This window comes from Taeniopygia guttata, chromosome 15 (assembly GCF_048771995.1).
Source record: "Taeniopygia guttata chromosome 15, bTaeGut7.mat, whole genome shotgun sequence".
NCBI lineage: Eukaryota > Metazoa > Chordata > Aves > Passeriformes > Estrildidae > Taeniopygia > Taeniopygia guttata.
The window spans coordinates 9,268,450-9,279,590 of record NC_133040.1 but is presented as its reverse complement, the minus strand read 5'-3'; the positions used below and the strand labels follow the sequence as shown (position 1 = coordinate 9,279,590).

Genomic DNA, 11,141 nt, shown 5'->3' with positions numbered 1-11,141 from the left:
CACGGTGGCTGCATCCCACACGGAGCAGGCAGGCACAGCTTGGGAGGATCCCGGGTGGGAAAAGTCTCCCCGTGCCCCCTGGGAGCGTCTCCGGTGGGGGAAGAAACGAGCCCGACGAGGTTTTCCTCCAGCATCAGCTGCGGGCAGGGCAAGGTCCTGCAGGGGGGACCCGGGGCACCCTGAGCATGGTGGCTGTCACCTCTCCAAGCGGGGACCCCGGACACCCTGAGCATGGTGGCTGTCACCTCTCCAAGGTGCAGCACCCCCGGGATACCCCAGCTGGAGCAGCGTTCCCTGATGCCAGCACCCCAAGGAGGGAGGGGGATGCTCAGCCCACCCTGCCCCACACACCCCCCGGGAAATGCCCGGCCGAGGAAAAACCTGGGGCCTCCCACCCGTCCCTGCCCCTCCACACCCAAAACGATGCAGCAGCGTTGCCCTCCCCACGCGTGCTTTTAGCCAAGGCTGCGCTGTGACATCGATAATGGCTTTGCTCAGCAGCTGCCAGGCTAATGCACAGGGGGCGAGGGAGCCAAGGCTCTGATGCAGAGCATTCCTGGGGGAGGGAGATTGGGTTATTTTTGGACAGAGATTGCAAGGGAATTAAAATCAAGAAAAAAAAAAAAAAAAAAGCCCTTCACGCTGCCGTTCCTCCTCGGTGACGTAAAACCAGAGCCAATCTCTGGCCTCAGGCGATATGCTGCGGATGGAGCTTTGTCTGGGCCCAGCAGCCTCGGCCACAACGCCCTCCCCCTGCCTGGGGCGGCTGAGGGGCACAGCGGGGCCGTGCCAGGGCAGCCACAGGGCTGAGGGACCCCCGAGGTCAGGCACGGAGCAGCGGGGCCTTGCGAGCTGCATTGGAGGCTGGTGAGGCAACAGCATCCCGGGTCTGGCACAATATCCCTGCCCAGCCCGGGTCAGGCACAGCATCCCTGCCCAGTTTGGTCAGGCACAGCATCCCGGGTCTGGCACAGCATCCCTGCCCAGCCCGGGTCAGGCACAGCATCCCTGCCCAGTTTGGTCAGGCACAGCATCCCGGGTCAGGCACAGAATCCCTGCCCAGTTTGGTCAGGCACAGCATCCCTGCCCAGTTTGGTCAGGCACAGCATCCCTGCCCAGCCCAAAAGCCTGGGAAAAGCCCTGGGACACCCTTGGCACAGCTCTGCCAGTGACACCCTGGCAGGAGCCCAGTCTGTGGGCAGCCTCCTGGCTCCAGTGGTTCCTTCTCCCTTTTCCCGAGATGTCCTCCTGGGGCAGCCACTGCCGGTGTCCTCCTGCAGCTGGTGCCAAAACTGGGCTTGTGTTCTGCCAGGGCTGGGATTTCCTGGAATGTTTCACTGGAGCAGGGACAGTGCTCCTGGAGGGGCCTCCCCTGCGCTGAGGAATCACAGAATCATTGGGTTGGGTTAGAAAGGACTTTTAAAGCTCATTTGTTCCAACCCCTTGCCATGGGCAGGGACACCTTGCACTATCCCAAGTCGCTCCAAGCCCCATCTAACCTACCCTTGTACACTTGCAGGGATGGAGCAGCCACAGCACCTCACCACTCCCAGGGAAGAATTTCTTTTCAACATGCCACCTAAACCTCAATTTTAAGCCAGTCCTCCTTGGCCTGTCACTCCATAGCCTCAGCCAAAGTCCCTTTCCAGGTTGAAAGGCAGGTTGGTCTGCAGGGGGGAGATGAGTGGTGGGGCTGGTCCAGAGGCAGCAGGGAGCTCAGAAGGCAGAAAGGAGAGGGGAGAGCCCAGAGCCGCGGAGGCAGCGAGTGCCGACAGAAGGATGCGCTGTTCGCCAGGAGCAGGAGCTGTGCCTGAGCCTGGGAGGGTCTGGGAAGGAGCAGGGTGGAAAAAACTCCCGTTCCTTTCACCCTGCAGCACACAACGCTGCCAGGACCCTGCAGCAGCACACCGGGCTGGGGAATGTGCTGGTGGGAACACGGGGGATAGGCAGGAGCAAACAGGAGACAAAATGTGCCAGGATGGAAAACAAAGTGTATTTTAGGACTGCCAGGGGTGAAGCTGCTCAGAGGAAGCACACACACACACCTGAGGGGCTGTGCAGGCAGCTCTGCTTCCACTTCCAGTGCGCTGAGCAGTGCCAGGGGAGGATGCGGAACAAGGCAGGGCTTTCCTTGTGCCCTGTGGCGGTGACACGTGTCCCACGCGGCTTCCCTTGGCACTGCCACAGGGCAGGGCAGGGCAGCACTGCCAGGCTCTGCCTGGACCCGGGATCAGCTCAGCTCCGGAGGATCGGAGCGCTGGGCGCCCTGGGGCTCCCAGCATTGCCTTAGGGGGACAGCAAACGGGTTGGGGAGGAAAAAGGCAAGCTGGAGGACTCACCACAGTTTCTCCACCAGCACTTGAGAGTTGTGAAGGGACTCTCCAAGGTGGGAACAGTCTCCCCCCCATCCCTGGTGCCGCAGCACACCCTGACATCCTCGCTGAGGCATTCCCTGGCTGTCTGCACCTTGGGCATTGCCTCCCTAGGAGCTCCTGTCCCCTGCATGCCAGATGCGTTTATTCTTGGAGACAAGCAACCCCTGCAGCCCAAGAGGTGCAGCACAAGGGGCCGGGATCCCCGGGGCCAGTACTCCCCGAACGGGTGTGTTCCTGCATCCCCGGAGCCACAATCCTGCACATCCCGACTGCTGCATCTGTGTCCCTGGAGCCAGTCCCCATTCCGCATCCCTGCGTGCTCCCACCCCTGGGATCAGCATCCCCAGCCTGCTGCAGCCCCCAGTGCCTGAATCCTCACAGCCACCATCCCTGCGCGTCCCGCTGCACCCCCGGTACCCCCGCACCTCCCTCGTCCCCGCGTCCCGGGCTGCCCGTAGCCGGGATGGGCTCTCCCTCGGGGACCACCTCCTCCTCTTCCCATCCCTCCACCCCGAGTGCCGCAACCCCGCGGCTCCCCCGCCCCTGCGGGCCCCTCCCGGCGGCGGGGGCGGGCTGTGCGGGGCCGGGGCCGCAGCTGCCGCCCGGCGCGGTCCCGGCGGGGGCGGTGCGGCCCCTCCTGCCCGGGCTGATGGGAGTTGTGGTCCGCGGCGGCGGCGGCGGAACGGCGGCGGAGCGGCGCGGAGGGAGCGCGGCCCCGCACGGCCCCGCACGGCCCCGCACGGCCCCGCACGGCCCCGCACGGCCCGGCGCGGGCGGCAGGTCGGTACCGCAGCGCTCCGCAGCGCATCGCGGGGGGGGAACCGCGGGGCCGAGGGGTGGCAGCGGGGTTGGGAGGGGGCGCAGCGCGGACCCCACATCGCCACCACCACAACCAGCACCACCCCCGGCCGGGTGGCAGCGGGTGATGGGACACCGGCACGGCCGTGGCATTGCCACGCCGGGTGATGCGGGCACAGCGGTGACACCCGCTGACGCCGCCACGCCGGGTGACACCGTCACACTGGGTGAGAGCAGCGCGCGGGTGACACTTACTCTGGAGAGGGTGAAGGATGCACACACCGCTCCCGTTCCGGAGTGGCAGCGGGCATCCCGCCCCATCCCAAGGCTCCTGCTCCTCACGCTGCTCCCAGAGGCGACACCAGCCGTGCCGAGCCGAGGACATCCCCGCCACGCGTCCCTGTCACCGCAGGCCCACGGCCCGGGGACCCTGGCTGGGCTGAGCCAACCCGCTGCCTCCAGGAGGTGCCGTGGCCACCACGGAGTCACCGAGATGCAACTTTGTGCTGCATCGAAGCCTCTGCCTTCCTTATGTAACACGGCTGCTGCTGGCACGGCGCTCGCCTCCACGTCCTGCACAACTTCGGTGCAAGGTGGAATTATCTCCGCTCCCTGGAATGGCTCTGCCATCATCATTAGCTGAGGAGCCTTTTCTGGGGTCTCAGGCCAGTGCTGGATGTGACCTGTCTGGGTGCAGGGCTGTAGCTGGGGGGTGACAGCACCCACTGGGTGCCCCGTGCAGCCCCAGGCACGCGGTGTGTGTTGGGAGCTGTGCCCATGTTTGGGGCCCTGCCCCAGTGCTGGCACAGCTCCAGTGGAGGTGGGTTTGCTCAGGTGTGCACTGGGGTGGCCGTGCTGGCACGGGAGGCAGCTCCTGGGCTGGTCCCATGGAAACTGTGCTCATAGAACCCCAGGGCTCTGCAGCCCGAGGCTCTCGGGCTCTCTAGGTCCAGGTTGGCAGTGTGTGGGCATGAGGGGCTTGGATTTCTTGCTGCTCTGATGGTTCCCCCCTGCTCTGAGGTGTTGTCTGCATCCCCGGGGCAGCACTGGGGCCGTGTTTGTGCTGTGCTGCCCTTGCAGGGTGTGACTCTGACCTGGGGACCCCAAGGCTGTCGGACCCCCCAGCTTTGTTGCCCTTCAGCTCTGACTGAGCGTGGCTGCTGTGCCCCTTTGCGGGGCAGGAGCCACCCTGAATACACATCACCCAGGGCTCTGCTCCTTCCCAAACGTGCTCCAGCCCTGCACGGGGGCTGTGCTGGCCTCAGGGGACATCCCTGGCACCGACTCTGTTGGTTGCACCCTGGGAACCGAGGCCTGAGCGGGAGAAGCGGGAGCGTCTGGAGGGATGCCAGCCGTGGAGATGGAGGAAAGTTATCTTGAGATTCCCGGGAGGCTGTGGCATGCCACGTGGACTGCAGATCCCGGGATGGGGCACACAGGCAGCATGCTACAAGGAAGTAGGGTGGAGGGAGGTTGGGTGTGTGGATGTTCCTCCCTGGGGTGTAACACTGCCTGAATCCCAGGTCTCCAGCCCTGCAGCACGTCCCTGCTGTAGGGTCAGATCCCATCTGCAGCCCGTCTCCATCACCATTGATAAGGAAATGCACGTTGAGAGGCTGCAGGACCTTGGCAGGAAGGGCTGGGGAGGGTTTGGATGGCTTCCCTGGCTCATAAACCCATCCTGCTACTTAGAGTCAGTGCTCTTACCAGTGAGCTGGTGAAATCAAACCTGAGCTGCCCCTGTTGCCACCACCCTGACCTGCTCCTGTGGCCATGTACTGGCCCTGTGGCCATGTGCTGGCTGAGCTCTGGGCTCTCCCACAGCTCAGTCTCTGGAGGGACAGTCACTTCAGAGCCATCAGATGGAGGGGATAAGCTGATGTGCTGCCAGATAGGGCAGCGAAGTGTGTACTCTCAGTGTATATTCACTTAGCAGCCAGATTTCAGACAGGATAAGGCAGCAGCTTGGGAGAGAAACTGGAGGACGAGCAGGAGGGGACAGGGGACGTGGTCACTGGGTCAGTGGGAGATGAGGTCTGGGTCTCCCCGTTGCCTTTTATTTGGGTATTTGTGGAAGATGCTGTTGAGAGCACTGAGGGATTTACTCAGCATGAGCTGATTTGGGCTCCTTACCCACCATCCCCTCCCTAAGGAGCCAGTGCCCCACACAGTCCCAGCACAACGCTCCAGCTGTATCCTGTGCAGGGACCCCGCGGGGCAGCTCTCTCCCTAACACCTCCGGGTTTCTCTCCTCAGAACCTCCCTCCAGCACTGCCTTTCAGGATGATTGGCCCAGGAGCACCGGCGGAGACTCTCCAGCCACGCGGCTGCTGACCCAGGGGTGCTGCCGGGCACCGCTGCCAATGCAGAGCTCCCGGGAGCGCGGGGCAGAGCCGCCGCTCCGCTGGCCCATGGCAGCCCCGGCCCAGCTGCATGGTGTGGGTGCCCCTGAGCCCCACGAGCAGTGACCGCCGGGCCCCTCTGCGCGCTCCCAGCACCACCACCATGTCTTTGGAGTGGCTGACGGACTGGAGCTGGTCCCTGGACGGACTCCGGGATTTCATCGCCACGGGCATCCAGTCTTTCCGCGACTGCGACGCCACGGCCCTGGTGGCCGTCGCCTGCCTGCTGGTCCTGTTCGTGTGGTACTGCTACCACGTGGGGCGGGAGCAGCCCCGCGCCTACGCCACGGTGAACGCGCTGATGCAGAGCGCCGAGGCCAACGGGGTGCAGAACGGCTTCGTCTACTGCCAGTCGCCCGAGTGCGTGCGCTGCTCGCACCACGACGGCCTCAACCAGAAACTCTACCACAACCTGCAGGAGTACGCCAAGCGCTACTCCTGGTCCGGCATGGGCAGGATCCACAAGGGCATCCGCGAGCAGGGCCGCTACCTCAACAGCCGGCCCTCCATCCAGAAGCCAGAAGTCTTCTTCCTGCCCGACTTGCCCACCACGCCCTACTTCTCCAGGGACGCTCAAAAGCACGACGTGGAGTTGCTGGAGCGCAACTTCCAGACCATCCTGTGCGAGTTTGAGACCCTGTACAAGGCGTTCTCAAACTGCAGCCTCCCGCAAGGATGGAAAATGAACAGCACGCCCAGCGGGGAGTGGTTCACCTTCTACCTGGTGAACCAGGGCATGTGCGTGCCCAGGAACTGCCGGAGATGCCCACGGACGTACCGCTTGCTCGGGAGCCTGCGTACCTGCATTGGCAACAATGTCTTTGGCAACGCCTGCATCTCTGTGCTGAGCCCGGGCACCGTCATCGCCGAGCACTACGGGCCCACCAACATCCGCATCCGCTGCCACCTCGGTGAGTGTCCGGCGCCGTGGTTCGTGCGTGGGGAAGAGCCCCAAAAATATCTCTGGCACCCCGTGCTCTTGGGGCTCAGACACCTGCTCTGCTTTGGCCTGAGGGAGGTTTTGGGGGCTTTGGTGGTGACAGTCCCTGGGTACCTGACATGCCCACGGTCTCCAGATCAGCAGCAGGAGGGTTTCACCTCCTCCTCATGCTGCCCCAGGGCTGTGGACTCTTGGTGGTATGTGATAAAGGGCTGATTTTACATAAGGGTCTCTGAACATCCCCTTCTCTGCAGGCAGGTCCCTCTCCCATCCCGGGATGTGGGGCAGCCTGGGGCGCTGCTCCAGGACTGTGTGTGCCACTGGCAGCTCCCCTCTCCTGGAGTCTCGGGTGCTCTGCATGGGACATGGGTGGATGGGAGCAGAAATGCTGCTTTGGGGTTTGCAAAGCTGCAAGCGAGGGCAGGGCAGTCCTGGGGTGTCCCCTGAGGTGGGTCAGGCGCTGGGTTGGTGGCACAGTGCTCCCTGCTCGGCGGGCAGGGACGGGGAGAGCCCACACGGCACAGATGGCTGGGCTGGCACAGCACCGACCGTGCCGGGGGAGGCACCGCACGGGCCCGGCTGGCAAACACCAACCACGCCTGTTCAGCCAACAGCTCGGGTAAACACACCCAGGCAGTGCTGGCCATTTCTTTGCAATGGGAATTGTTTTCAGAGCTGATCCCAGGAGCTGCTGTGCACTTGGGACCTGCCATTGCTGGTGTCAGGAGGAAGCCTGTCCCTGACCCCTCTCTCTGGGGCACTGGGGGATGTGCTCCACTCATGAGGGGCTGGGAGAGGTTCCTGGGAAGAACCAGTGATGTCTGAGTGGTCTCAGGTGGGCACACCTGGAGCACAGATGCCCTGGGCAGAGAAATGACACGGGTCATTTGCTTGTCCTCGTGCTGGGACTCTGCACTGGGCCGGGGGTACACTGGCACCCCCACCTTGGTGCTGGGAACGCAGCTCTTGCTGTGCCCAGGGCATGGATGTGTTTAAGACACATCCTGCCCTTTCAGGCAGCTGGATCTGCAAAGCCAGCACAGCCATCAGTGGGGCGAATCACTCCTGAGGATTTACTCCAGGCACAGGCAGCTTCCATGGGCCAAGGCAGCATCCCGAGGGTGTGGGTGGGATGGAAGGGCTGCAGGCTGCTCCCTCCCTGCATCCTCCTAGCAGCTCAGCTTCCCTGTTCCAGCATCTCCAGCTGAGGCTGTTGTGCAGGGAAATGGCTTTGGGTTTTGCAGCCTTTGAAACAGCAGCTTTGTAGTCCCAGCTTTGCCGGGCAGCTGGGAGTCCCTGCTGCGCTCGCTGGCTTTGGCATCGCTCTTGGACCTGTCCTGCTCATTTGCTGCATCGTTACCTTCGGGAGCCACGTGAGCCCTGACCCCTTTCTCCACCACGGCCGCATCTTCAGGGCAGGATGGCTCTGCAGCAGCTCCAGTGTCCCCAGCACTGCGTGGGGTGACAGTCCTGGTGCAGGAGGTGATGGGATCAACCCCTGTCAAACTGCCTTGGTTTGTGTGGGTATTTTAAGAAAAGACCCATTTTATTTCTAAGGATGTCCTTCATGTGGCCCTCACAGAGTTGCTTGCCTATGAGCGTTTTGTGACTCCCCCAGATTTCTGTCCTTGCAGCTCCATGGGTCACCCTGAGGCAGCACCTTGGCTGGGGACTGAGGGATGGGGCAGGTCCCTGAGGAGATTGTGACAGAGCCACAACTGAGCCCATTTTCCAGCCCCAGTACAATTCCTGCTCCCCCAGCCTTGCCTGGGGCAGGGTCATGGCTGCAGGGCTGGAGGAAGGAGAGGAGGATCTGCCTTTGGTCCTGACGCTGGAAACTGTCCCAGGAGCCTGGCTCCCTGTGCACACCTCAGGGCCATGGACTCTAGGGACTGGGAAGCTGTTCCAGATATGAAAGTCATGCCTGCAGTGCTGAGCTTGCTGGGGACAGAGAAAAGGCAGGAGGGAGCAGGCAGGGAGTGGGGCAGGGGCTGAGCTGCTCCAGGCATGGGGTTCAGGTCACTCCCTGCTGGGGAGCAGCCCCTCAGCAGCAGCGTGGGGCTCACACAGAGCTCATTGTTTGCTCCCTGCTGCCCCACCACAGGGAACTCTGCACAGCCTGACCCTCCCTGTCCTCTCTCTTTGTGCCTGAAGGTCTGAAGACACCCAGCAACTGCGAACTGGTGGTGGGGGGCGAGCCCCAGTGCTGGGCTGAGGGCCGGTGCCTGCTCTTCGACGACTCCTTCCTGCACACGGCGTTCCACGAAGGTGAGTTCAGTGTGTGTGTGGGGCTTCATGGTGTCCCCTCTGGTGTTGGGGACGAGTCAGGGAGGCACCCATGGCCAGCCCCTTCTCCTGCCCCAGCAGGGCTGGAGCCTTGTGTCCCGTGGGGCTCAGGGGCTGGCGTGCCCCAGGTGGGAGCAGCGCTGTCCTTGGCATGGTGGGCTCCCCATGGACTCGCTCCCTCTGCCCCAGGGTGCTGGGGGATCCTGGCACAGCCCTGGAGCTGCCAGCCAGCCCACGGCTCGCTCGATCCCGACTTGGTGGTGCTGTCACAGCCGTGCCAGCCCAGCCCAGGGCCTGCTGATCCCCTCCTGCCACAGCAGCTTAGCTTCTTCCTCCATCACTGAGATCTGCAGGGCAGCTCCAGCTCCCCTGGCCCTGTTGCAGCTCAGTGCTGAGGGATGTTCCTCCCTCCTCGTTCCGCTCCAGCTCTCCCGGATTACCAGCATCAGTCGCCCCGTGGCATAAAAGCATCAGGCAGAGCTGTTCCACACAGGGAGAACAAAAGCTGTTGCTTCCACATCAAACCTGCTGCAGGATTGGGAAGCACAGCTCCGTGCAGGGCCGGGAAGGCCGCGGAGGCCCTGCCTCAGGAATCCTCCCCACATCCCAAAAAGCAGCAGTTCGCTGGGGCTGCACTGGGGAGGTGCCTCCCCGCCCTCACTGCACGCCTCCATCCCCGCAGGTGCCCCGGAGGAAGGTCCCCGCGTGGTGTTCATGGTGGACCTGTGGCACCCCAACGTGGCCGCGGCCGAGCGCCAAGCCCTCGACTTCATCTTCGCGCCGGGACGATGACGGCGCTGCCCGGCCTGGTGGCTTCAGGGCAGCTCAGCCGGGGCCTGTCCCGGCGCACGGCCTCGGTGCTCCCTCCCGGGGCTCTTGTAAATGGAAACTGTGACGTGTATCCGCGCCCATCTCCCTCCTCCAGCGTTGGCTTCGGGGATTCTTTTCCAAGCGCCGGCGCCTCGGCCCCGCCGGGCTCGCTGCCCCCCTGCTCCGTCGTGTTCTGTTGCTACTGTGTTTTGCGGTGTTCAGAAGTAGAGTAACAAACCCAAGGGTGCTCGTTTGAATGTAATGTAAAATTTTTCTCGTGGTCATCAAAGGAACAACACACACACACACACACACACACACGCGCCATAACAGCCAACCGGCCTGCCCTGCCCGGACAGATGGACACTGGGGGCTGCCATGGGCACTGTGCTCCCCCCAGGCTGGGTCTGAAGGCCAGCAAGAGCCCTCCTGGGGTTCCTGCTTCCTCCTCCATGTGCCAGCTGGGCTCCCCAGCCCTCCTGCCCTCAGAAACCCCTTTTGTCACCCAGGCAGGGAGCAGAGTCCGTCGCCAGCCCAGCAAGGCAGGAGCCCCAACCTCCACCCTGCTGAGGGGACAGCACGCACAGCCGTGCTCTTCAGTCTGACCAAGGGCATTAGCAATTGCCCAAATCCCTTCCTTGCTCTACCTGCAACCCTCAGTTTTCCCAACTCCCAGATGGGAGGTCCTGCAGGGGCAGGGATGCTGTTTGGAAACAGAGAAATGGGGGTTTTGTCTGTCTGTAGGAAGAAAGGAGGTTACCATTCCTTCTGCTGCTCCATCTTCTCCTTTCCTCAAAGCCAGGGCAGGCACACACAGCAGCAGCTCCCATGGACCTGACACCACAGGACAGGTTCCCAAGGGGGGTTAATTCTGCAGCCTGAGCAACGAGGCCTCACCCTGAGGTCCTGCCCAGCCAGGGACCACCACGCTTTTCCTGAAGTCCCCCAGCACCAGGATCTGTTTGGGGGCTGGGGGCTGGTTTATAACACCCCCCAAAGCACAGTTTGTGGTGGATGCTCACAGCTCTGGCTGAGGACCCTTTGCCTCTGTGCCCTGCCCGAGAGGGACCAGCCCTGTCCCCCAACAACTTCTTTACAGACTTTTCAGTGAGTCGATTGCAAGAGAAGGCAGAGATTTCAAATACATCTGAGATATTTTTTACACCCGTCTTGTTACAGACTACCTGAAGTGCATGATTTCTACACGCATTGGCTACCTGGACACAGGCCCTGGGGAAGCAGGCTGGCTCTGTCCAAAGGTTGGTAACATTCATACAGTGGATAAGCAAAGATTATCAATAAACTGTTGTGCTGAAAACAGAATGGGCTTTGCCTGCTGCTCTGATGAGTCCAGGGTGAAGCAAACACTAAAGGGTTGGGTCCTGCTTATCTGGCTGCTGATGGGGAGAAGTGGCCTGGAAAGAGCAGGAGCTGCAGGGTGGGAGGGGGCATGGGCCTGTTTGCCAGGGATACAGTGAGTATGGCTATTGCTCAAAAATACCCAGCCCATGGAAACTCTGTCCTGACCAG

At 62.6% G+C, this 11,141-nt stretch overlaps 1 protein-coding gene across 2 annotated transcripts; it reads left to right on the top strand.

Annotated features, from left to right (window-relative positions):
- The first annotated feature begins 2,948 nt into the window (after positions 1-2,948).
- Positions 2,949-10,934, top strand: ASPHD2 (aspartate beta-hydroxylase domain containing 2). 2 transcript variants are annotated; one of them, XM_002197820.6, is made up of 4 exons: positions 2,949-3,155; positions 5,430-6,486; positions 8,670-8,783; positions 9,484-10,934. In XM_002197820.6, exons 2-4 carry the CDS (start codon positions 5,607-5,609, stop codon positions 9,591-9,593), a joined length of 1,104 nt encoding a protein of 367 aa, XP_002197856.2. In that variant the 5' UTR covers positions 2,949-3,155; positions 5,430-5,606; the 3' UTR covers positions 9,594-10,934. The 2 variants fall into 2 exon arrangements, with proteins under 2 accessions (XP_002197856.2, XP_030141991.1); XM_030286131.4 differs by lacking the exon at positions 2,949-3,155 and adding an exon at positions 3,636-3,766.
- The last annotated feature ends 207 nt before the right edge of the window (positions 10,935-11,141 follow it).